Source organism: Saccopteryx leptura, chromosome 3 (assembly GCF_036850995.1).
Source record: "Saccopteryx leptura isolate mSacLep1 chromosome 3, mSacLep1_pri_phased_curated, whole genome shotgun sequence".
Taxonomy (NCBI): domain Eukaryota; kingdom Metazoa; phylum Chordata; class Mammalia; order Chiroptera; family Emballonuridae; genus Saccopteryx; species Saccopteryx leptura.
Window position 1 is genome coordinate 226,124,939 of NC_089505.1, and position 27,338 is coordinate 226,152,276.

General features: G+C 39.4%; 1 protein-coding gene and 1 non-coding gene across 3 annotated transcripts in view; both read right to left on the reverse strand.

Moving 5' to 3' along the window:
* Positions 1-27,338, reverse strand: part of CHMP3 (charged multivesicular body protein 3) — an 81,873-nt gene that overhangs the window by 21,914 nt on the left and 32,621 nt on the right. For both annotated transcript variants that reach the window (XM_066377757.1, XM_066377758.1), the window contains one exon: positions 26,419-26,598. In XM_066377757.1, the coding sequence (XP_066233854.1) occupies positions 26,419-26,598 (180 nt within the window). The remainder of the gene's footprint in view (positions 1-26,418; positions 26,599-27,338) is intronic.
* On the reverse strand, positions 13,344-13,447 carry LOC136402038 (U6 spliceosomal RNA). Its single transcript, XR_010750936.1, has one exon. It is a non-coding gene; the product is annotated as a U6 spliceosomal RNA (small nuclear RNA).

Here is a 27,338-nt window from a genome sequence, read left to right on the forward strand (position 1 = left end):
ACATTGGTACATAAAGACACATGCCCCCCCTCCCATTCATCACAGCATTGTTCACAGTGGCCAAGACATGGAAACAACCAAAATGCCCTTAAATAGAGAATTGAATAAAGAAGATGTGGTACATATATACTACGTAATACTATTCAGCCATAAGAAATGATGATATAGTATCATTTACGACGACATGGATGGAACTTGATAATATTATACTGAGTGAAATAAGTAAATAAGAAAAAGCTAAGATCTATATGATTTCATTCTTAGGTGGGACACAAAATTGAGACTCATGGACAAAGACAGGGGTGTAGTGGTCACCACGGGGAAAGGAAGGGTAGAGAGGCAGGAGGATGGGGGAAAGAAAGGGGCTTAAAGGGAAACAAATATAGAGTGACAGAAGATGATTTGACTTTGAGTGATGGGTATACAACAATCGACTGTCCAAAGGATGTGGAGATGTTTTCTCTAAATCTATGTACTGTGATTGACTAATATCACCCTGTTAAATTTGTCTAAATAAAAGAAAAAAGCATGACCCATAACAAAAAAAAGTGGTTAACTGGATATTAACACAATGTTAAACTATCACTTCAAAGACACCATTAAATTTTTAAAATAATTTTAAAGCCACCAACTACAATAAAATATTTATATATCTTAAAAAAAAAGTCTGGATGACCTATCCATTGATGAGAGTGGGGTATTAAAAGTCCATGCTATTATTGTATTATGAATTTCTCCCTTTATGTCTATTAATATTTGTTTTATATATTTCGGTGGTCTTATGTTGGGTGTGTAGATATTCACAATTTATATCCTCTTTTTGGATTGACCACTTTATAATTGTGTAATATCCTTTTTTATATATTCTTTGATTGAAAGTCTATTTGGTCTGATATAAGTATTGTTACCCCAGCTTTCTTTTTGCTGCTATTTGCATGAAATATCTTTTTCCATCCCTTCACTTTCAGTTTGTTGTTGGTCTTGTAATTTGAAGTGAGTCTATTGTAAACAACATGTAGAAGATGAATCATGTTTTTTAATCCACTCAGTTGCCCTATCTTCTTTTTTTTTTTAATTTTTATTTATTCATTTTAGAGAGGAGGAAGGGAGGGAGGGAGAGAGAGAGAAGGAGGGAGAGAGAGAGAGAAAGGGGGGAGGAGCAGGAAGCATCAACTCCCATATATGCCTTGACCAGACAAGTGCAGGGTTTTGAACTGGCAACCTCAGTGTTCCCAGGTCGACGCTTTACCACCGCGCCACCAGAGGTCAGGTGCACTATCTTCTTAATCCATTCCGTTGCCTTATCTTCTTATTGGGAGCCCTGAGTCCATTTACATTTGATGTAATCTATATAAATAAAAATGTAAATGTTCATTTGTTCAAAATTTTAAATCTCCGAAAGTTCTTCACCGATTGCTTTGAAATTTTGACACAATGTTGCATTTGAATACGCGCGTTTTATATACCTACTATTATATAGATGTCACACCTGTGACAGGTAAAAACGTGCTTTTTTTTAAAACAGCACCATCTGTTGGACGTAAAAGCAACACACGGTATACTAAATATTTTACGATTCCATTTCAATGTTATAGGAGAAATATATAAATCGCACATGGCTGAAGATATTTTCTGTAGAATATGCAAGGAAAATTCAAATATAAACATGGATTTCACAGCAGAAATCTACCACAAAGCATTGATAATGATTGAAAATTTGTGCCTAAAAATCGTGAACAAAGTTCTCAATCAATTGGGAATGCCATCACCAAATCGATCTGCTTCTGCTTCATTCGATGTAGAATTGTGTTATGAACAAAATTATAACATAGGTGATCTTTTGTCATACGTGCAAATATTCCTAAGCTAACACTTGAGCAAAAAGTCATTTACAATCAAATAATGCAAACTGTCAATAATAGAGTTGGAGAAATCTTCTTAGATGCGCCAGGAGGAACTGGTAAAACATTCCTAATTAGATTGATTCTGGCAGCAATTAGATCCCAAAATGACATAGCCTTAGTTCTTGCATTGTCCAGAATAGCTGCGACATTGCTACCAGGTGGAAGAACTGCTCATTCCGCTTTGAAATTGCCATTGAACATGCAATTCATTGAAATTCCCACGTGCAACATTTCCAAAGCATCCGGCATGGGAAAAGTATTGCAGAAATGCAAACTTATTGTTTGGGATGAATGCACAATAGCGCACAAAAAAAATCGCTTGAGGCTCTTGATCTATCATTGCAAGATTTGTGTGGAAACATCAGACCATTTGAAAATGCATTAATATTGCTTGCAGGAGATTTCAGGCAAACATAACTGTAATTCCTCGATTGACGGCAGCAGATGAAATAAATGCTTGCCTGAAATACTCTACTTTGTGGCGACACATAAAGACGTTAAAATTAACTACAAATATGCAAGTCCAGTTGCAAAACAATCGATCAGCTGAGATATTCTCACATCAATTGCTGGAAATTGGGAACAGAAAGGTGCCGGTTGTTCTGAACTCAGGACAAATTTCATTGCCTCATAACTTATGCAATTTAGTGACGGCAAGAGAAGAATTGGTTGGAAAAGTATTTCCCAATATTTAAACCAATTATAAGAATCACGATTGGCTGAGTGAACGAGCTCTTCTTGTGGCCAAGAACAAAGATGTCTACAAACTTAACAATATTATTCAGCCTAATATTCAAAGTGAGGCAGTCAAATACAAGTTTGTCAACACTGTTGTGGAAGAAGATGAAGCAGTTAATTACCCAACAGAATTTTTGAATTCACTTGATCTGCCAGGGATGCCACCACACATACTGCAATTAAAAATTGGGTGTGCCAATTATCATGTTGCGAAATATCAACCAAAGCTTTTTGATCAACAGCAGGCGGCTTGCAGTAAAAAAAATTAATGAGCAACGTTGCAGAAGCAACAATCTAGATAGGACCTTTCAAAGGTGAAGATGTCCTCATTCCTTGCATTCCTATAATTCCAATGGATATGCCATTTCAATTTAAGAGACTGCAATTCCCAATTTGATAGGCGTTTGCAATCACCATCAACAAAGCTCTGGGCCTAACAAAAAAAACAAAAACAAACAAACAAAAAAAAACAAAGCTCTGGGCCAATCTTTAGAATTGTGCGGTTTAGATCTAGACAAGGATGGCTTCTCACATGGACTATATATTGCGTGTTCTAGAGTCAGCAAACCAGACAATCTCTATATCTGCACAGACAATGGAACAACAAAAAATATTGTATACCCACAAGCATTGTGAAATTAAACATATTAGAAACATGTGCTTTCTCTTTTCTTTCTTTTCCATTTAACCAGACTGAGCCACAGCAACGCGTGGCCAAGTACAGCTAGTTATTGATAAATATATACTTATTGCCACTTTGTTAAATTTTTTTTGTAGTTCTCCTCTGCTCCTTTCTTTTTCTCTTGATCTCTTCCCTGTGGTATGCTGGTTTACTTTAGTGTTTTTTGTTTCTTTGTTTGTTTTGTTCCTTTCTCTTTATTCTTTTTTCCCCTCATTTTTAAATCATTTGTGTTTCTCATTCTGGTTGGGTGGCTCAGTAGATGAAGCATCATCCCAGCACACCGAGGTCGTGGGTTCGATCCCAGCCAGGTCACATACGAGAAGCAATCAATGAGTGCATAACTGAATGGAAAAACTAAGTGGAACAATGAGTTGCTGCTTTTCTCTCTCTCTCTAAAAATGTTAAAAGAAATAATTTTTGTTTCTCAACTACAGCTGACATATATTATTTTATTAGTTTCAGAGGTACACTCCAATGACTAGACATTATATAACTTACTAACTGATCATCCCAATAAATCTTACATCCATTTGACAACATACACAGTCATTAGAATATTATTGATTATATTCTTTACATCCTCATGACTGTTCTGTAACAACCAATTTTTACTAGTTAATCCCTACTAGATGCAGAGTTAAAAATACTGGTTTAAAGATGCTCAATGAACTTAGTAAGACCTTAACAGCATAGAAAAGGACCAATGAAGGATACACTAACTGAAATGAGTAATTTACAGAAAATCAACAGTAGAGAAGATGAAACTGAGAATCACATCAGTGATTTGGAATATAAAGAAGCAAAAAACACCCAATCAGAAAAGAAAAAAGAAAAAAGAAATGGGAATAGTTTAAGGAGCTTCTGGGACAAAGTCAAGTGTACCAACCTTTTCACCCCAGGGTGCCAGAAAGAGGAGAGCAAGAAATTGAAAACATATTTGAAAAAAATAAAGATGGAAAACTTAGGAAATGAACATACAAGTTCAAGAAGCACAAAGTCCCAAATGAAGTGACCCCAAAAAGGCCCACACCAAGACACATTATAATTAAAATGCAAAAGGTTATAGACAAAGAGAATCTTAAAAGCAGCAAGAGAAAAGCAGTTAGTTATTTACATGGAAGCTCCCATAAGACTTTCAGGCCAGAAAAGATTGGCAAGAAATATTCAAAGTGATGAGAAAAGTAAAGAACTACAACCAAAATTACTCACAGGGGTCTTCAAACTTTTTATAAAAACCGCCCCCCTTTGCAGTGCTGGTCAACCTGGTCCCTACCGTGCAACCAAACAGCGCTGCGATTGGCCCACCATGAAAGCTGGACCTCCCACTAGAATCTAAGGAAAGATAAAGAGCTTCCCAGACAAGAAAAAGCTAAAGGAATTAGTTCATCACCACCAAATCAGTATAACATGAAATGCTAAAAAGCCTGACCAGACAGACAGTGGTGCAGTGGACTGAGCATCAAACTGAGATGCAGAGGACCCAGGTTTGAAACCCCGACATTGCCAGCTTGAGTGCGGGCTCATCTGGCCTGAGCACAGACTCATCAGCCTGAGCATGGGGTTGCTGGCTTGAGTGACATGATCCCATGGTCACTGGCTTGAGCCCAAAGGTCACTGGCTTGAAGCCCAAGATTGCTGGCTTGAGCCCAAAGTCACAGGTTTGAGCAAGGGGTCACTTGCTCTGCTGTAGCCCCCCCTCCCATCAAGGCACATATGAGAAAGCAATCAATGAACAACTAAGGTGCCGCAACAAAGAACTGATGTTTCTCATCTCTCTCCCTTCCTGTCTTTCCCTCTCTCTCTCTCTCTCTCTCTCTCTCTCTCTCTCTCTCACACACACACACACACACACACACACACACACACACACACACACAAAATGCTAAAGAATTCTTTAAGAAGAAAAAAAATGATCAAAATTATGAACAATAAGATGGCAAAAAATACATATCTACCAACAGTTGGATCTACAAAACAGAGTAAATGAACAAGCAGAACAGAAACAGATTCATAGATAGAGAGAGCAACTTTAAACCAGTATTTTGAACTCTACATCTAGTAGATCGTCTCCACTTTGTTTAGTTTGTTTTCTGGAGATTTGTTTTGTTCCTTCATTTGGAATGTTTCTCTGCCTCCTCATTTAGGCAGCCTCCCTGTGTTTGTTTGTATTAGGTAGAGCTGCTTGGTAAGGTGGCCTAATGTAAAAGGTGTTCTGTAAGGTACAGCAGCCCAGCCTCCCTGTTCACCCAAGTTGGGCACTTGAGGTGTGGCCCTTTGTGGGATGTTGTCGGGAGCCGATCAACAACTGCTGGCTGACAAGGTCACAGCAGAAGAAGATCAAAAACTGCTGATTGACAAAGTCACAGCAGAGAAGACCAATGGCTGCGGGTTGACAAAGTCACCCAAAGGAGAGACACAACGATACTTCCCCCTTTGACTTTTTGAATTAAATCTGGCCTTATATCCCCCCTTTTCTGGGTGTGTGCTATTATTTATAGCACAGGGATAATAGTACCATGCTTTCCCTGTAGATTCGTAGTAATTTCTTTGGAAATGAGACAGAGGGTGTGAGTTCCACAGAAAAGCCTGTGGGCCCCTTGAACTGGGCTCATAAACATAAGAGGCTGGCTATGATATCCCTCGTAAAGGGTTAAGTCTGTAGGAGAATTCCTTCTTAATCATCTTAGAAAGAATAGATTGTGACTTGTGAATGGGTAGGAGGCAGTGGCTGTGCACAGAGCACCTTTCGGCCTTCACTTAATTCAACATTTTTCCTCCCTAGCCTTTTCATGTGATAGAGTAGAGAAACATTCCTTTCTTCTTGCTTATTTGATCTGCAGATAGTGGTACATTCTGAGAAGAATAGATTTAGAACTTAACTAGTGTTTAAATATAATAAATAAGTAATGTTTGACTAGACAATAGTATCTTAGGTAAGGTATAGTAGAATGGCCCATTGTGTGGCCTAGGATGAGAGCGCAGTCGCCAAGAAAAGAATGTTTTACTAAGAGAATTGTCTTTTGACTAAAGGCAATTGCTAGGCTTTCTCAATGAGATGTTCTCATGAGATTTATATACTTTCCAAGATTCTTTGATAATGAGAGGAATGTAGGGGAATCCATAGAATAACAGTTAATGTCTTCTGAAATTATGTTGCTACTAGGCTATCTTGCAAGTGCACTCTGTATATCTTTGGGTGAAAGCTACTCTTAATGTTATGTCAATTTCTTTATAGGCAAGCCTTTTAGAATCTTGTGAGAAAAAGTAGGACACTGCATAAACTCAAAGCCATTTACCTGAGCAAGCGGTGGTCCATTGTTAGTTCTTAATGATTTCGTCTGCTAATCTCTCTCTGCCCCTTAACTCACAACAGCAGTAAAGTTAGTTAACTATTAGTACTAATACTTTAAAAGCTTTTACCAATGTTGTTATCGCTATTCAAGTTATTTTGTACTTTGAATGACTTGCTACCTGGTTTGTGATTTATAGATATAAATTAACTGTTATCCGGAAACATGTAAACATAGTGAAACAGAAGCAATAATTAACACCATGTAATTGTAACTCAGTGTGTGTGTATAAAAAGGGAGCTATACCAGCATTTGGCAGAGATGCCTGGCAGTAAATGCTAACTAGAGAATAAAGAGAAAGAAAAGAATTCGGCTCTCTCACTCGATTTCGCAGACGCCGTCTCTTCCTGTGGGATCCCTGGATTCCCCCTGGGGCTGGACCCCGGCAGGATGTATACATGTCTGTCGTCATTGAGCCTTAATTGCTCTTGGGCACATCAATGGGAAACATTTACCTCCAGGCTGATCAGCTGCAAGGACTGGCTTCGACCTCCAACCACCATGGCGGATCAGCTGGACAGGGGCCTACACCACAGAGCAGTACTTACTTCATTGAGGCTCTGGTGCCTGCTAAGTCTGTCCCTTGAGTGTGTTGTTTGTGGAGGTGGTTAGGTAGTGATGCCTTGAAGTGGCCTGAAGCTGTCCATTGGGTGCATTGGCCCTGGGGCCTCCTGGGAGCTACAGGTCAAGGTCAGCTACCACCTGTGTTCTAAACAGACCCACCTGGCATGAGCTACAAAACGATCTGCAGATGGTTACTACTGTGCTATTTGGAGATGCCTGGGGGAGGACAAGCTGTGCACCAAGGCGCACCAAGGCTGGTGCCACTTAATGAGAAGTAGAGGGCATGCTGGTTGTTTGAGAGATTTCAGGGAAATCTTGATCATAAGACCTACCTGGTCATTCATACAGAAAAGCCTCAGAAATAACTTGGGTGGAGCTGAAAGTTGGGTGGAGTGGGATATCAGGAAATCACCAGGGAGGGGCAAAGAGTGTGAGTCAAGCTGGTTAGGTCTCTGATATGATGCCTGCCTGCTAACTCTATGTGTGGGGCTCATCAAAGGAAAAATGGCCTCTGCCAACACTTCTTCTTGGGAGAAAGCTGTCCATCCATCCCTCGCTCTGATGTCGGACAATTCAGTTCTTCTCTGTATGTTCTCCTTTTACAACTTCTTGTAAAGTTGGTTTAATGGTAACAAACTTCTTTAGTTTTTGTTTGTCTGGGAACTTCATCATCTCTCCTTTAATTCTGAATGATAACCTTGCAGGGTAAACTATTTTAGGCTATAGGTTCCTTTTTTTTTTTAGCACTTTAAATATGTCCTGCCAATCCCTATGGCAAATAATACTGTTGCTGAGAAATATGTTAATACCTGTATGGGGTTTCTTTTATATGTAACTCGTTTTCCTCTTACTGCCTTCAAAATTGTTTACAAATTTTGATCGACTTACGACCTACGCAACTTATGACCATTCAACTTTACAATCACAATCGCTAGCCATGACTGCTCCACGTCTGGGCATTACAACTGGGCCTACGACAGTGCAGACCAGCTTCCGGCAGCACTACCATCTCCGCATGCACCATTTCAACTGTTATCCCAGACTCAGTACAGCAATTTGTGTTTTGTGTCTTGGATATTTTTCATCAAACCCTTCCCAAGATGTCTACCAAGAGGAAACTGTCTTTGCAAATATTAAACCAGTTGTACTGGTAATGCAGTGTTTTACTTAAACCTGACGAATGTAAAAATAAGAAACAAAATGGTGTAGAGATGATACAAATGGCATAAAATGAACAAAGAAAATTATGATATATAACAATAATGAAAGAAAATTATGATAAAATATGACTTAAAGATTTTTATAACATCATTTCACAGTACTGTATATATAGCCTACTCAACTTACAACCAAATTGTGTTACAACCAGTCTGTTGGAACCAATCGTGGTCGTAAGTCGAGCACTAGCTGTATTTACCTTCAACTTTTGCCATTTTTAATTACAATGTCTTGCTGTGGGTCTCTCTGGGTAATTTTGTTTGAAACTCTCTGTGTTTCCTGGACCTGCAATATGTTTCCTTTGCCAGATTAGGAAAGTTTTCAGCCATTATTACTTCAAATAAAGTTTCGTTCCTTTCTCTTTCTTTTCCTCATTGGATTCCTACAATGCAATTGTTTGTATGCATATTGTTGTTCCAAAGGTGCCTTATATTATCTCATTTTTAAAAATTCTTTTTCTTTTGGCTGTTCTGAATGGTTGATTTCCACTACTTGGTCTTCCAGGTTGCAGGTCCATTCTCTTGTATTAGTTAATCTGCTGTTGATTCCTTCTGGTATATTTTTCATCTCATTTACCATATTATTCAGCTCTGCTTGGTGCTTTATTATACTTTTAACACTTTGTTGAAGTTCTTAAGTTACTCTATTCCACTTTCAAGATTGGTGAGCATCGTTATGACTATGACTGTTTCTTTAAAATCTCTATCAGGCACATTACTTATCTTCACTTCATTAGGGATTTTTCTTAGGGATTTTTTTTTTATTTCTTCATTTGAGATATATTCTTCTTCCTTTCATTTATTTTGAATTTCTTTGCTTGTTTATATGAATTAAGACAAAATAGCTTGTTCTCCAAGTCTTGAAAAAGTGGTCTTGTGTTGAAACAACCTCTGTGTAAGCCATGTGTGCTGGGTAGTTTGGGCAGGGTGGTTGGAGCTGGATGGGAAGGCCAGGTGCATGTAGTGACACCCTGTTTATGGTAACTGCTCCCTTTGTTCAGAGGTGAAATAGGATGCAGGCAGTGTGGCTGGCAATGTGCTGCGGCAATCTTGCAGGTAAACCAAACCCAGATATAGCTCCCGCCCAACCTATCAAGGTGCAGAGATGTAAACAATGGCGCTCACCAGCATTTCCAATCCCAGAGAGTTCCTGCAGATCCTGGAGAGCTCCTGCTATTTCCCAGCCTTCTCAATTCGGTCTCTTCCTCTCGTTTGCTGTTCGGGAGCTGTTCAGTCAGGACTCGGTGATCTCTCTGGAGTAAGTGATTTCTATATAGGTGTGTATTTCAGTGAGCTCCTGGAAGAGGGTGAATTCAGCATTCTCTCATGCACCCACCATCTTGGATCTCTTCAGAAATAGATTTTTAAAAGGCCAAAATAAATGTATGTTGTACACTGCAAACTCAAACAAAAAAGGTCCATATATTGAGAAAAATAAAACACTGAACTAAAGTATTTTCTATGTTCCACAGGAAAAAAAGTGGTATGTCAGAAAAAAAAACCTGTTACAATAAAATAATCACCCTTGCAATAGAATGAGGAGACAAGCCATAGTTAAAAATATTTGCAAAAGACACATCTGAAAAGACTGTTATCGGCCCTGACCGGTTGGCTCAGCGGTAGAGCGTCGGCCTGGCGTGCGGGGGACCCGGGTTCGATTCCCGGCCAGGGCACATAGGAGAAGCGCCCATTTGCTTCTCCACCCCCCCCCCTCCTGTCTCTCTGTCTCTCTCTTCCCCTCCCACAGCCAAGGCTCCATTGGAGCAAAAATGGCCCGGGCGCTGGGGATGGCTCCTTGGCCTCTGCCCCAGGAGCTAGAGTAGCTCTGGTCGCGGCAGAGCGACGCCCCGGAGGGGCAGAGCATTGCCCCCTGGTAGGCAGAGCGTCGCCCCTGGTGGGCGTGCCAGGTGGGTGCCGGGTGGATCCCGTGCGGGAGTCTGTCTGACTGTCTCTCCCCGTTTCCAGCTTCAAGAAAAATACAAAAGAAAAAAAAAAAAAAGACTGTTATCAAAGATATACAAAGAACTCTTTAAACTCAACAATAAGAAACAAATAATGCCTAGCGTGCAGAGGACCTGGGTTCGATTCCTGGCCAGGGCACACAGGAGAAGCGCCCATTTGCTTCTCCACCCCCCCCTCCTTCCTCTCTGTCTCTCTCTTCCCCTCCCGCAGCCAAGGCTCCATTGGAGCAAAGATGGCCCGGGCGCTGAGGATGGCTCCTTGGCCTCTGCCCCAGGCGCTAGAGTGGCTCTGGTCGCAACATGGCGACGCCCAGGATGGGCAGAGCATCGCCCCCTGGTGGGCAGAGCGTCACCCCCTGGTGGGCGTGCCGGGTGGATCCCGGTCGGGCACATGCGGGAGTCTGTCTGACTGTCTCTCCCTGTTTCCAGCTTCAGAAAAATGAAAAAAAAAAAAAAAAAAAAAAGCAAATAATGCAATTTAAAAATAAGCAAAAGCCATAAACAGACATCTCACCAAAAAAGATAAACAGATGGCAAAAAGCATATCAAAATATGTTCAAACATCATATGTCATTAGGAAATAGCAAATTAAAACAGCAGCGAGATACACTACAAACCTATTAGAATGGTCAAAATCCAAAACACTGACAATACCAAATGTTGACAAGAATGGAGCAACATGAACTGTCATTCAACGCTCCTGGGAATGCAAAATGGTAGTCACTCTAAAAAACAGTTTGATAGTTTCTTATACAACTAGACATAATCTTATATATAACCCAATAGTTGTGCTCTTTGATATTTATCCAAATAAATTGAAATGTATGTCTACCCCAAATTCCACACACAGATGTTTATAGCAGTTTTATTCATAATTGCCAAAACTTGGAAGCAACCAAGGTGTACTTCAGTAGGTGAATAAATAAAGTGTGGTACATTTGGACAACAGAATGTTTATTCAGCACCAAAAACCATCGAGCTATCAAGCCATGAAAAAGCATGGAAGAAACTTAAATGCATATTACTAAGTGAAGAAAGCCAATCTGAAAGAGCTATATACTGTATGATTCTAATTTATTGCTGTTCCCAAATTATTTTTAAAATGTAACATAAGAATGTCCCAAATGTGTGAGTTGGTTATGATGCATGCCTTCCACTGGTTAACTCCTGGCTTTGAGAAAGCACTGATATATAGGCCCATATCCCATGCATCCAAGACAACCAGCTCAAAGCAGAGACAGGAAATCAAAGAGTTCTGATCTCACAGCTCTGCTATAATGTAAGTCACTGTGTAAGTTTTCTATTTGCTGCTGAATATATCAATTAATACAACAAAACAGAGTAAAAATATCACCTACTTTATCATTTTTACAAACACTGATTCTAAAGTCTAAACAAAACCTCTAATTTTAGTTGCTTTTTAACATTCTAATGAACTTGTGTACTATTTAAAATACTAAAAGTATCCTCAAATAGGATTGTATAAACCCATTAAAACCAAAATAGATTCATACTCAATAGACATGAGTGGCTTACTATTCAGAATATTATATTCAAAAACCAATACTAAACATTACACACTAGAAAATAAGTGGTATCAGGGTAGTGACCATATCCCACTATATTAATGATGGGTTGGGCACACCAAATACTAACAATAAATTCTTGTTCAATAAATTTAAAAAGCAATGAACTACAAAGAAAGAATTATTTAGTGGCAGATAGTCACAAAAAGCAATTTAGTTCGAAATGGAAATTCCTATCTAAAATCTTCAAAAAAAAAAAAGTATTAAAACTATTGCTTTATATTTAATCAAAATGTTAACTAGGAATTGTATACTTAAAAATGGATAAAATGGCCTGACCAGGCGGTGGCACAGTGGATGGAGCGTCAGACTGGGATGGATAGGATCCAGGTTCGAGACCCTGAGGTCACCAGCTTGAGCGCGGGTTCATCTGGTTTGAGCAAAAGCCCACCAGCTTGAACCCAAGGTTGCTGGCTCCAGCAAGGGGTCACTCAGTCTGCTGAAGGCCTGTGGTCAAGGCACACATGAGAAAGCAATCAATGAACAACTAAGGTGTTGCAACGCGCAATGAAAAACTAATGATTGATGCTTTTCATCTCTCTCCATTCCTGTCTGTCTATCCCTGTCTATCCCTCTCTCTGACTCACTCTGTCTCTGTAAAAAATAAATTAATTAATTAAGAAAAGGATAAAATGGAAGCTTTTATGCTATATATATTTCACAATAAAAAAGAATCTCCAAAATAAAAAAGAAAACATCAAATCAGCATTATAAAAAATAGCTTACAATTAAAATTAAAAATTGCAAGAGGGAATCATGAAATAAAATAAGCAATGCTTCATGGTTACAGCTCTTTCTACTAAGCTTCTCCCCTCTGCCCACTCCCAGACCTTTCTCCAGGTTTTCCAGTGTTCCAAGCTGTCTCCAATCTCAGGGCCTCTCCACATGTTCCTCCCTCCCTCAGAGTGCAGTGCAGAACCCAACTGACAGCTCTCTACACTGGAGATTTAATGGAAAAATGTATTTTTTTAAAAAATACTGGCCCTGGCCAGTTGGCTCGGTGGTAGAGTGCTGGCCTGGCATATGGATGTCCTGGGTTTGACTCCCAGTCAAGGCACACAGGAGAAGCGACCGTGTGCTTCTCCACCCCTCCCCCTCTCCCTTTTCTCTCTCTCTTCCCTTCCCACAGCCATGGCTCAGTTGGAGCAAGTTGGCCCTGGGAGCTGAGGATGGCTCCATGGCCTCACCTCAGTCACTAAAATACCTCAGTTGCCAAGCAACAGAGTCCCCAGATGGGCAGAGCATCACTCAGTAGGGGGCTTTCCAGGTAGATCCTGGTCAGAGTGCATGTGGGAGTTTTTCAATTTGCCTTCCCAGTTCTCACTTAAGAAAAATTTAAAAAAAAAATTACAGTATGTCACATAAATTTGCAGGTCATCCTTTTTTGCAGTGGTTAATCTTCTAGGTACAGTTTCAACTTTGATGTATATGCTGCTGAAGAGCACACTAGGTCTCTTTTTATTAGGAGGTAAACTTACATTTTTATTCTTCATGCCTAGCATTGTGCCTGACACAGCTAACACTCAAATTTTAGTTGAATACACCAATGAATGAATTTAGAAGACAATAGAGAAAACTATCATATTCACATTGGTGAAACAAACAAACAAATCAAAAAACATTAAAACTTACTATAGTCTTAAGAGCAAACAATACTGAGGTAGTTTTATAGAGCTTCAAGAGCTCCTACATATAATGATATGTATAAATATATGTATAATGATATATTTAGTATATCATTATACATAGGTCAGAAATATGCTTTTATTTTTTTGTATTGACCATAAAAATTCTAGAACATTTCTCTATAGAAAAAAATTCTAGAACATTTCTCTATAGAAACAAAATAATAACCAGTTTTATATAGCAATAGGAAGGGAAGAGATTTCAACAAATAGAAACTAGTTCTCACAATATTTTCAACTGTAGACATAGAATGCATATGGGTGATAAAAAACAGACCTACTGATCTACAAAACTAAAAACCAGAAATAAAAATAAAAGAATTAATCTTTTAGCATTTTATTGTGGGAAATTTTGAACACACACAAAAGTAGAAAAGCATCATTTCACCAAAGAGTAGATATAGATGGCAAATAAGGCTCCTAATTATTAGCCATCAGAAAAACACAGCAGATTAAAGTCACAAATGGCTTTATATACCCATCAGAATGGCTAAAATTAAAAATAGTGATACTACCAAATGTTGGTAGCTCAAAATGGTACTGCTACTCTGGACAACAGTTTGCCAGTTTCTTTTATGCAAACATAAAACGCAGTGATTGTTCTACTGGGCATTTACCCCAGAATAATGAAGGCGTGTTTATGCAAAAAACCTATACATTTTTATATCAGCTTTATTCATAATAACTGATAACTGAAAACTATCCAGAAGTCCTTCAACAGATGAATGGTTAAACAAATTGTGGTATAACAAAGACCTTAGAAAACTACTCAGTAATAAAAAAGGAATAAAGTATTGAGCCATACAAAAACTTAGGTTAATTTTCAGAGAATTATGCTAATTAGGTTAATATGTAACCTCTTGGGATTAGTGGAAAACCTAATCCCAAGAGGTTACATATTGTATGATTCCATTTATGTAACATTCTTGAAATGACAAAATTATAGAAATGGAGAACAAATTAGTGGTTGCCAGAGATTAAACAGGGTAAGGATGGGAGGGAAAAAGGTGTGGTTATAAAAGAACATGAGGGATCTTTGAAGTGCAACATTTTGTAGCTTGACAGTATCAATGCCAATATCCTAGCTATGATCTTGTATTACAATTCTGCAAAATATTGAATTGAAAGAAAATGGGTAAAGGGTACACAGAATCTCTGTATTACTTCTTATAACTGTATGAACGTAAATCTATAATGATTTCAAAATAAAAACTTAATTTAAAAAATAACCTGCCCTGGCCTGATAGGTCGGTCGGTTAGACTAGAGCAGGGGTCTCAAACTCGCGGCCCGCGGGCCGCATGCGGCCCGCCCACCAACTTTGTGTGGCCCGCAGACTAATCCATGAAGTTTGATTAGTTTGCGGGCCGCACAAAATTGGTGGGCGGGCCGCGAGTTTGAGACCCCTGGACTAGAGCATTGTCCTAAATGTAGAGATTGCCAGTTCAAACCCCAGTCAGGGCACAGACAGAAACAGATTAATGTTTCTATCTCTCGCTCTCCTTTTCTCTTGCTAAAATCAATAAATTTTAAAAAATAATAAAATTAAATTTAACAATCTCAGAAAAAATATAAAAATAAAGCAACATTATATCCCTATGCCTGCTAGAAATAAAAGATACACATAAATATACAACTTTTGCTATGATCATTACTATAATAATAACAATAACAATAACCAAAGATGAAAACAAAGAAACTAAATACAGACTTGGCTTTATAATTGATGCAGAAATCGAAAAAAATATGAAACGAATCTGACAGCAATAATGAAAGCAACAAAACCACAAAGTTCTCTTTACCTATAATAGGTTCTTCTAAAAATTAAAGAATCAGAAAAGAATATTAAAATAAATATTAAAAGTGGCATCCAACAACAAAAATGCAGCTCCTTGGTAGCAAGAGTGCAGGGGAGCAATCCACTCACGAGCTAGATTGATTGGTTTTTATTTTTTTTTTGGTTTTTTGTTTTGTTTTGTATTTTTCTGAAGTTAGAAGTGAGGAGGCAGTCAGACAGACTCCCGCATGCACCTGACCGGGATCCACCCAGCATGCCCACCAGGGGGCGATGCTCTGCCCATCTGGGCTGTTGCTCTGTTGTGGCTGGAGCCATTCTAACACCTGAGATGGAGGCCATGGAGCCACCCTCAGCGCCCGGGCTAACTTTGCTCCAATAGAGCCTCGGCTGCAGGAGGGGAAGAGACAGAGAAGGAGGAGAGGAGGAAGGGTGGAGAAGCAGATGGTCACTTCTCCTGTGTGCCCTGCCCAGGAATCGAACCCAGGATTTCCACACGCCAGGCTGACACTCTACTGCTGAGCCAACTGGCCAGGGCTAGACTGATTGGTTTTTAAAAGCCAACTTAGGGCCTGACCTGTGGTGGCACAGTGGATAAAGCATCAACCTGGAAACGCTGAGGTTGCCGGTTCAAAACCCTGGGCTTGCCTGGTCAAGGCACATATGGGAGTTGATGCTTCTTGCTCCTCCCCCCTTCTCTCTCTCTCTTTCTCTCTCTCTCTCTCTCTCTCTCTCTCTCTCCCCTCTCTATAATAAATAAATAAAATCTTATAAAAAATAAAAATTAAAAATAAATAAAAGCCAACTTAAACATGGCAATTACAGCCAGAATTAATAAAATCATAAGAAAATATGGAATCCAACAATGACATTTCACAATAATGACCAGGGAAAGCTCGGAAAAGAGAAGCAGCATTAAAAATATTTGAGGCCCGCCTGACCAGGCGGTGGCGCAGTGGATAGAGCGTCGGACTGGGATGCAGAATGACCCAGGTTCGAGACCCCCGAGGTTGCCAGCTTGAGCACGGGCTCATCTGGCTTGAGCAAAGAGCTCACCAGCTTGGACCCAAGGATGCTGGCTTCAGCAAGAAGTTACTCGGTCTGCTGAAGGCCCCCGGTCAAGGCACATATGAGAGAGCAATCAATGAACAACTAAGGTGTCGCAGCAAAAAAACTGATGATTGATGCTTCTCATCTCTCTCCACTCCTGTCTGTCTGTCCCTATCTATCCCTCTCTCTGACTCTCTAAAAAAAAAAAAAAAAAAAAAAATATTTGAGGCCCTGGCCAGTTGGCTCAGAGGTAGAGCGTGGGAATGTCCCAGGTTCGATTTCTGGTTGGGTACACAAGAGAAGGGACCATCTGCTTCTCCACCCCTCCCTCTCACTCTTCTCTCTCTCTCTCTCTCTCTCTCGTCCCCTCCCAAGGTCATGACTCAATGGGTTTAAGTGTATCAGCCCTAGGCACTGAGGCACTAAAAATAGCTCGGTTGCAAGCATGGCCCCAGATGGGCAAAACATCAGCCCAAGATGGGGGTTGCCAAGTGGATCCCAGTTGGGGCACACAAGGGAGTCTGTCTCTCTATCTCCCCTCCTCTCACTTGGAAAAAGAAGAAAAATAAATAAATAAAAATAAAAACATTTGAGCCCCAAAAGAAAATATCTTTGAAGAGAGTAAGATACTTCTTCCTTATAACAGAGTTTAAAAAAAACAAAACACTTAGGCTCTGGCTGGTGACTCAGTGGATAGAGCGTCAACCCGGTATACAGAATTCCCAGGTTCGATTCCCGGTCAGGGCATACAAGAGAAGCGACCATCTTCTTCTCTCCTCCTCCCTCTCTTTTCTCTCTCTTCCCCTCCCGCGGCTAGTGGCTCTGTTGGTCCGAGTGTCAGTCTCAGACACTGAGGATGGCTCTGTTGATTCAAGCATCTGCCCAGATGGGGGTTGTTGGGTAGATCTCAGTCCAGGCGCATGCTGGAGTCTGTCTCACTATCTCCCCACCTCTTACTTGGAAAAGGAAAAGAAGAAAAAAAAAAGACAAACAGCTAAATAATAAATGTATACAAGGAAATATTCAACACATAATAAATAAAGAAGAAAGAGAAGAAGTAAAAAAATACAGAATAAACATTCTGTAATATGGGGAACCCAAACTAAAGGCCATGAAAAGGAATTAGTTATAAAAAAAATACTGGAACCATGCACATCTGAAAAACTTTCAAAATTTAAAGTCAAGTTTATTTCTAATTTATATGCTACAACTTGAAAAAATAATCTGATGTAGTTTATACAAAAGCTCAAAGGAGTAAGTTGAAGCCATGAATGCAGACCCACATTTCTCAACAATGGCATCATTGATGGTCTGGGCTGGAAACATCTTTGTTGTAGGTAGCTGTTTATGTATTCTAGGATATTTACCAGTATCCTTGGCTTCTCCCTATGAGATGCCAATGGCAACATCTCCCTTACCCCAGTTGTGACAATCAAAAATGTCTCCAAACACAGACAAATGTCACCTGAAGGGCAAAACTGCTTTGACTTAGCCTGAAAAGAGCTGTTGAAACTGGGATTAAATTCAGCTTTGAGTATCTCAACAGCTATGACACAAAGGTTAATAATGTCTGTGGTTATAAGATATACACTAATAGAAATATACTGTTTCACTGAGAAAGGTAATTTTTTCCAGCACTAGGTTCTAAAATAAATATTTTACCACAATCTTTAATGACTGCACCAGTTACTATGTAGATAGAAGTCACAGAAATATTCTTGATATGGTTGGTTTTTATCCATTAAAAAAAGCAAAGGGCCTGACCTGTGGTGGCGCAGTGGATAAAGGATCGACCTGGAAATGCTGAGGTTGCCGGTTCAAAACCCTGCGCTTGCCTGGTCAAGGCACATACATATGGGAGTTGATGCTTCCAGCTCCTCCCCCCTTCTCTCTCTCCTCTCTCTCTCTCCCTCTCTCTCTCCTCTCTAAAATGAAATAAATAAAATAAATGAAATAAATAAAATAAAAATTAAAAAAAGGCAAAAGAATACAGTCAAAACACAGCCCAGTAAAGGTATTTCTGTGGAAAGCAAAGCTAGAGAGAGAGAGAGAGTGTGTGTGTGTGTGTGTGTGTGTGTGTGAGAAAACATAGCTTTCCGATGATCTAGCTTGCTACAAGGGTAGGACTTGAAAATTCTAGAGGAATGGTCATCTGTGTCACTTAAATATTATTTGTGTTTTTACACTATATTTACAGCTGAGCAAAAGAAGTATTTATAAATAACAACTAAAACTAAACATGAAACAAAAAACCTCAACAACAATCTATTTGTTAGGAATTTAGATGTTTCTCACCCTTTAAAATTTTTCAATGTCATATTTTGTTTGCACAAGGGAAAATATTTCATTTGAAAAAGACAATTATGTATTATAAAAAATTTGAGTTTGTAAAACTTTTGAAGAAAAACATTTAAAACCACTGAATAAATACTACTATGGATAATAAACACAGGTATATATTTATTTTAATAGATTATTAAAATAGATTCCCATTGGGAATCACTGACCTAAGTTACAAGAGCTACTGCAACTGGAATTCAAATTACAGTAAGCCTATATAACTTTTAAGTTATAAAAAATTATAAAAATGTGTTCTGATTCAATAAATTGGTTTAAATTTCACAAATGTGATGTTTCACCTCAAAGATCCATGCTTTGTAAACTTACTCTCAAGTACTCATTCAAAGCACAAAATAAAACAAAGCCTAAGAAGGAAATCACAACAGGTGCCTATGGAGAGCTGCTGCCCTGTCCTGGCCTTCCCTTTGTGTTTCTTGTTCTTCTAAACACTCTGCCCTCCCAGTCAAGGGCTCAGAGCTCCTATTTGGTCACTGCCGCCAGGACCCCACCACGGCTCAGCACCCAGGCCAGTACCACTTTTATTTTTGTGGCAAAAAAGATATATAACATAAAATTCACTCTTTCAACCAGTTTTAAATGTACAGTTCAGCCTGACGTGCAGTGGCGCAGTGGGTAAAAGCGTCCACCTGAAACAGAGGTCACCAGTTCGAAACCCCGGGCTTGCCTGGTCAAGGCACATATGGGAGTTGATGCTTCCTGCTCCTCCCTCTGTTCTCTCTCTTTCCTCTCTCTGTCTCTTTCTCTCTCTGTTACCTCTCTCTAAAAAAATAAATAAAATGTAAAAAAAAAAAAAAAATGTACAGTTCAGTGGCATTAAGTACACTCACATTGCTATGCATCCATCACCACTACCTCCAGAACTTTTTTCAAACTTCCCAAACTGAAATTCTATACCAGTGACTCTTGACCCTCCCTCCAACTCCTGGCATCACCATTTCACTTTCTGTCTCTATGATTTGACTATATCTCATAGGAGTGGAATCATATAGTACAGTGTGTCCGTAAAGTCATGGTGCACTTTTGACCAGTCACAGGAAAGCAACAAAAGACGTAGAAATGTGAAATCTGCACCAAATAAAAGGAAAACTCTCCCAGTTTCATACCTATTCAGTGCAGTTCGATGTGGGCTCACACACAGATTTTTTAGGGCTCCTTAGGTAGCTATCCCGTATAGCCTCTACAGACTCGTCACTGACTGATGGCCTACCAGAACGGGGTTTCTCCACCAAACTGCTGGTTTCCTTCAACTGCTTATCCCACCGAGTAATGTTATTCCTATGTGGTGGCGCTTCGTTATAAACGCACCAATATTCACGTTGCACTTTGGTCACGGATTCGAATTTAGCGAGCCACAGAACACACTGAACTTTCCTCTGTACCATCCACATCTCGACTGGCACGGCCGTGGGCTGCTCTGCTGTATACACGGTGTTACGTCATCATCTGCTCATGCGCACATGCTGCCACATCATCCTACAGAAACTGGGAGGGTTTTCCTTTTATTTGGTGCAGATTTCACATTTCTATCATCTTTTGTTGCTTTCCTGTGACTGGTCTAAAGTGCACCATGACTTTATGGACACACTGTATTTGTCCTTGTGTCGTATGTGTATTTCACTTAGTATAATGCCTTCAAGCTTCATTCATTTCTAATGTGTCAGAATTTTTAAAAGCTTTCATTGATTGATTGAGAGAGAGAGAAAGAGAGAGACTGATTTGTTGTTCTATTTATTTATGCATTCATTGGTTGATTCTTGTACGTGCCCTGACTGAATATCAAACCTGCAACCTTGGTGATTGGGGACTATGGTCTAACCAACTGAGCTATCACCCAACCAGGATTCATGTGTCAGAATCTTTTTCTTTTTTAAGACTGAATATTCATTGTGTGTATGTACCACATTTTGTTTATTCATTTATCTTTCAAGGGACACCTGGGTTGCATTTACCTTTTTTCCATTGTGAATAACTTTGCTAAGAACATGGGTGCACAACTGAATCCCTACTTTCAATTCTTTTGAGTAAATACCCAGAAGTGGAATTGCTGCATCACATGGTAATTCTATTTCCTGTTCCACCTTTAAACCTTTCTCTTAACTTTCTCTCCTTAATTAAAGCATACTCATCTGTCTTAATCTGTGAGAAGCTGCTGTCAGAAAGCTATCACTTGGAAAACATCTGATCATGACAAGGTATGTATTAATAGCTGATAAGGCTTAACATTTATCCTTCCCAGGAACATCTACATTTTACCAGAGGAACACGATTGCATCAAATGGTGGCTTTTCAAAGCCACAACAGCCTGACCTTTATCCACAACAGCACAGTGAATAAAGCGTAGACCTGAAATGCTGACGCTACCAGTTCAAAACTCTGGGCTTGCCTGGTCAGGGCACATATGGAAGTTGATGCTTCCTGCTACTCCCCCCTCTTCTCTCTCTCTCTCACTAAAGTTAAAAAAAAAATCAAAGCTACACAGGCTGGGGAATGGGAGAGAGCCTATCTGAAGCAAGAACTCTCAGGCACTCACACTATTTCTAGTTTTCTCTTTTTTCACTCCCTAAATGTGGACTCCTCCCTCTTCCCTGTTCCAGACTCCATCCTCAGTTATTTTCTCTGCTCCTGAATTTACCAACATGCAACACCGTACTACAAACCCTCTCAACAACCTCGCTGGGGGTTCCGTCCATCAGGTAGTGTATCTGGTGGTGGGGAAGCCAGGTGATCCTCATCCAGTGAATATGGACAGCCTCAGATAGAATCTCCTTTCTCTCTTAGGCCTGTTCCTCTCCATACATTTCCAGTGTCTTTTAGTGGCCCTGCAGTCTTTCCATGTTAAGGGTTGGAAGCATCTTAGGCTTGTTTATACCTTCACCAAGTTCTACTTACTGTGCATCCAGAACAGTTCTTCCTTTTGTCCTCTCTTCCACTCCTTCCCATTAGAGTGACCTATTCAGGCTCTGCCCACTACTTCCCATGGTCCACAGCCCCCCATCTTGCTGCACTGGCAGTCTGTGCTTACAGTGGCCCAGGCCAGGCCAAGGCTCTCCACTGCCTACAAAATGAAACTACAACTCCTCAGCGTAACTCTCAAAATTGTGACTCCAAATTACTTTCCCTGCTCTACCTCCCACTTCTTCCCTAATGCATTCTTGTCAAACTGAACCAAGTACTGTTGGCAGGACACAGCCTGAAACATTTTATCTGAGCCTCTGTGCGCCCTGGTTTATTGACTCAGGTGCCTTCCCGATTCTCCTCCAAATCCTTTCCCTCTGAACTCCCACTGCACTTTATCTGCACCATCACCACAGCACATCTCAACCTGAACTCATCTCTAAGAAACCTTGCTTTTAACAACTGTACAAACTGTCTTCTTCCCTGCTCATCCTCATTGACCATGAACCTGAGAGTGGCGATTCCCAAGGAAGCGTCAGTGTCTGGAGTGCACTGTTCTCTTTGGCCCCATGGCCATCACACAGCTGGCACTATAGTTGGAACATTCTCCCATCACAGACACTTAATAGCATATCCTCCTTCAGATTTCATCCTGGCTTATAAGGAGCCATCAGCATCTTACACTGCACTTCCCTTTTAATTCACAATTATAGACACACATTTATTTATTATTTTGTATTAAATTTACCGATTATTTGCTTTTTGCCTCATACCTAAAGGGCAATGACTGCCCGTAATGTTCACTACTTATCTCCAGTGCCCAGCAATGTATATAGCACATAATAGGGACTAAAAGAATGTATTTTTAAACGTATTAACATTTTGCTCTTTGTAGCTTAGTCTATTTGCTGAGGAGAATGGAGAAGGTTCTCATGAAACCTACACTTAATTCAGCCTCCCTCATTCTCCCCCCCCCACCCTTTCTTTCTTAAAAAAGAAGAGAGAGATAGGGAAGAAGGTAATGGTGGGAAGAAGAAGCTATGAGACCCAATACAAGAAACAAAAAATTTCAAAAAGAAGACTATCAATAATAAGTAACAACACTGCATTGATAAAATAAGAATAGGATATTTTTTTTAAAAGGAACTATTGGTGAACTCTTTGCTGAAAATAAAAATTAAGATAGCCAAAATAAATAAATCATGAGAATAAATGAAATATAAAGTTGAGGAAACTTCTTAGAAAGTAGAAAACAAAGACTAAATTGATGACAATGATGATAATATTTAGAACCTACAATATATAACAACTACCATGTGCCAGGCACTGACTTAAGCATTACAACTATCTTATGAGAAAGATACTATCATTAATCTCAAAACAGAAAATAGGAAAGCTAATTAAAGGATCAATCTGGAAAATCTAACTGACTAAAATATTTTGCTTACATATAAAAGAACAAAAAGCGTAACAGCAATAGCAACAACAAAAACCCAGAAAATGCAGTGAGTAGAAAGACCAAGGAACAGAAGGAACAGAACCCTTGTCTTTTAGAAATCCACATGGAAACATTTACAGTTGAAATTATATGTCTTGAATTTCTAGAGGAAAATATGGGGAGTAGGTGGGATACAGATGAAGTAAAAAGAGTCCAGATTACTGTTGAATGAGCATACTGATTTTGATTTACCCATTAAGATATGAATGGAAATGCCAACTATACAGTTAGTGATAAAGTCGGCCTGAAGATAAAAATTCTAAACTCAACAGTATTTTAAAAGCATGGGGTTAGATGAGATTACAGGTTAGTGTGAAATGGAAAAGAATAGAGGATATAGAACAGAGAGCCTTAAAGCACTTTAACATTTCAAGATCAAAGAACAGATATTTTATTTTTCAATTGTGATAAAGTCACAAAATAACATATATATAAAATATTGTATGTTGTTACAAATGTATATTTAAAGGGTAACTGGCTCCTGATTTATGTGCAGTACATAGGAGAGCTTTTCTCATGTTTACTACATGCTGTGGGAAAAAAATTTTTTTCCACTAATTTCATTAATGATTATTTGTTAGCTATAATTGCTTGAAAAGGTTTTTTGGAATCAGTACACAGGAAGAAAATGTGAACAGAAAGGGCAATCAAGTTCACTAGTTCCCAGAGAAATGTTAAAACAAGATAACACTTTCAAAATTTAAAAAGTTCAATAATATCAAAAGGTATGGAAAAAAGAATTCTCATCTGCTGCTGGCGGAAATAAAAATTAAAACCTCTTTGGAGAGCAATTTTTCAATTCTAGAATAATTTAAATCTAGCAATTCCACTTCTGAGTCTATAACTGACCTAAAGAAGCCATTACACATGTGAAAGAATGAAGACATTCACGGCAGCACTACTGGTAAGAGCAAACACTGCAAACAGCCTAAATGTCCATCAGTTGGGGCAAGAAAAATAAAATATGATACATCCATGTGATTGAATACCATCCACTAGTTAAAATATTTATCATTATGAGTATATTTAAAAAATACAATGCTAAATGGGAAACAAGACACAGACAGTATGTACAGTATTAATACTAGTTATATAAATTTTTTAAGATTATGGTAACTAGTTTCCTCAGCAGAGGTTGAGAGAGAAAGGAATGGAATTGGGAAGGCATATTAAAAGAACTTCAAACTTAATAAATAAGGTTTTATTTCTTTTATAATGTAAAAACTAAGGCAAATATAACAAAATGTCAAAAAAATTTTGGCTCTGGGCAATAGGTGCATAAGTACCTACTATATTATCCTGTGTACTTTTATCTTTGCAATTAGGGGAGGAAAAAGAAGTTGTGCATACAGTGCTTTATTTGTATAGGAAGAAAAGACAGAATAAGCAATGTTTTCTGATGTTGATTCAGTCAAGAAAATAATGAAAAATTTTAAATTAATTTTCTTATGGTCACCTCAATAATGGTGGCGCAGTGGATATAGAATAGACCTGGGCCCTGGCCGGTTGGCTCAGTGGTAGAGTGTTGGCCTGGCGTGCAGAGGTCCCGGGTTTGATTCCCGGCCAGGGCACACAGGAGAAGCGCCCATCTGCTTCTCCACCCCTCCCCCTCTCCTTCCTCTCTGTCTCTCTCTTCCCCTCCTGCAGCCAAGGCTCCATTGGAGCAAAGATGGCCCAGGCGCTGGGGATGGCTCCTTGGCCTCTGCCCCAGGCGCTAGAGTGGCTCTGGTCGCAACAGAGCGATGCCCCAGAGGGGCAGAGCATCGCCCCCTGGTGGGCAGAGCATCGCCCCTGGTGGGCGTGCCGGGTGGATCCCGGTCGGGCGCATGCGAGAATCTGTCTGACTGTCTCTCCCCGTTTCCAGCTTCAGGAAAAAAAAAAAAAAAAAGAATAGACCTGGGATGTTGATGACCCAGGTTTGAAACCCTGAAGTCACCAGCTTGAGCGTAGGATCATCAACATAATCCCAAGGTCACTGGTTTGAGCCCAAAGGTCACTGACTTGAGCCCAAGGTCACTGGCTTGAGCACGGGGGTCACTGGCTCAGCTGGAGCCACCAGGTCAAGGCACACATGAGAAGCAATCAATGAACAATTAAAGTGCCACAACTTCGAGTTGATGTTTCTCATCTTTCTCTCTTCCTGTCTCTCAGCTTAAAAAAAAAAAGAAAGGTTTCTTGTGGTCAAATGAACATGCATCTTTTGAGCATGTTGCATAAAAAATAAGGAACAAACATAAAACTTTCAAAACTAGCTTCAAAAGGCAAGAGTACTTACTTGAACTTTCAAAATGACAGGATTTCTTGATGGTACTGAGTACTTGGTTGTTCAAAAGTGACAAATCCAGTATTTAAAGAGTCTAAATGCATTACTCTAGGGCTGGAATAACAGTTTTTAAAAATTAAGAAAATGTGGTATAAAGTTTTTCATATTTTTACTTTACCCAACCCATGATTACTTTCTTCAGTACCTGGAAAAAGAAACTGATGATATATTTATTATTCTGCATATTTAAAAACCACATTTTAGTGTTAAAATTGAATGTAAAGAAATAGCTTCAGAACCAAATACAACAAAATAATGGATTAGGTACTAATTTGGCATCAGCCTTTAAACTGAAACATTAGTCTTCCAACTTTTGAGTGTGATCTAGTATCTGATAGAGAACTGAAAATAACTCTTTAGTGAAAAATTTCTCCACAATTCTGGGTCCATACTCAGTCTAAATTTCTGATAGTCACTTGTTGCCATTCTCAGCAACTACAATTCTGAATTAGGACTTCTTCATTTAACAGAAATTAAGAACAGAGACCAACTGGATGTAAAATTTAACCTATGACTCACTTTCAGGTCACTTTATAACACTGATCACAAGAAGAAATACATTCTTTTAAACAAAGCAGTTTTATGTGTAGATTTTTGCCATTGTTTCAACAGCACTGGCAAAAGAAAATAACAATAAAATAATGATAGTAATATTTTGTATTTTGTGTAACACCCAAACTAAAAAGACAATGATAAAAGATAAAAATCAGAGCTGAGACTGTTCTTCCTATTCACGGAAACCAATACCAACAGTAACAGCGAGAGCACCAACATTAACTATATAATTGGCTGTAAGCAATGGCCATCTTACCCAGCTGGTTCTTCATCCCCATGAGCACAGAGTTCATGTGAGCTTTGGACGCATAGAGCTTGCTGACAGCCTTCTTTGACCTGATCATCTCCTTGGCCAGAACCACACAGACTTCTTTCTGACCCTTCTTGGCAGCATCTTTCACAGATCGTTTCACTTTTTCTTCTTCTCTTTGAATATCTAAATTTAAAGCATAACACAAACACCTAAAAATTAAGAGTAAACCAGGAGATTTATTGGTACTCAAATCTGTTCTTACTGTGATCTAAAAGTGTGTTAATTAGGAAAAGAGCCTGACCAGGTAGTGGCACAGTGGATTTAGCATCGGACTGGGACGCAGAAGATCCAGGTTCAAAACCCTGAGGTCGTTGGCTTGAGCATGGGCTCATCTAGCTTGAGTCCAAAGGTCGCTGGGTTGAGCAAGGGGTCACTCACTCTGCTGGAGCCCCCTGGTCAAGGTCAGTAAATCTGTCATCTGGCCTTCCTCAGCAACATTTTCTGTTGACTTATTTTCTGTTGAATGGGCAATATTTCTTTGTATGCCTTGTGATTTTCTGTTGCTGCTGCTGAAAATGGGACAGTCAAATCATTACATGATAACTGTGGAAATCAGATTCTCCCACATGTCCCAGATTTGCTGTTTTCTGTTTTTATTGTTTGTAGGGTGTATATACTGAGAATCAGCTTTAGTTGTAAACTTAAAGAATTATCAGATCTTTTCAGACTTTGCATCATTCCCTGTGCATGCACAGTGACCTTCTATATTCTTCTATATATTGTAGTTGATTTGAATTTTAGTACTTAATGTTAAAAATGTAAAATAGCCCTGGCCAGTTGGCTCAGTGATAGCATATCGGCCCGGCATGTGGAAGTCCCAGGTTCGATTCCCACTCAGGGCACACAGGAGAAGTAGCCATCTG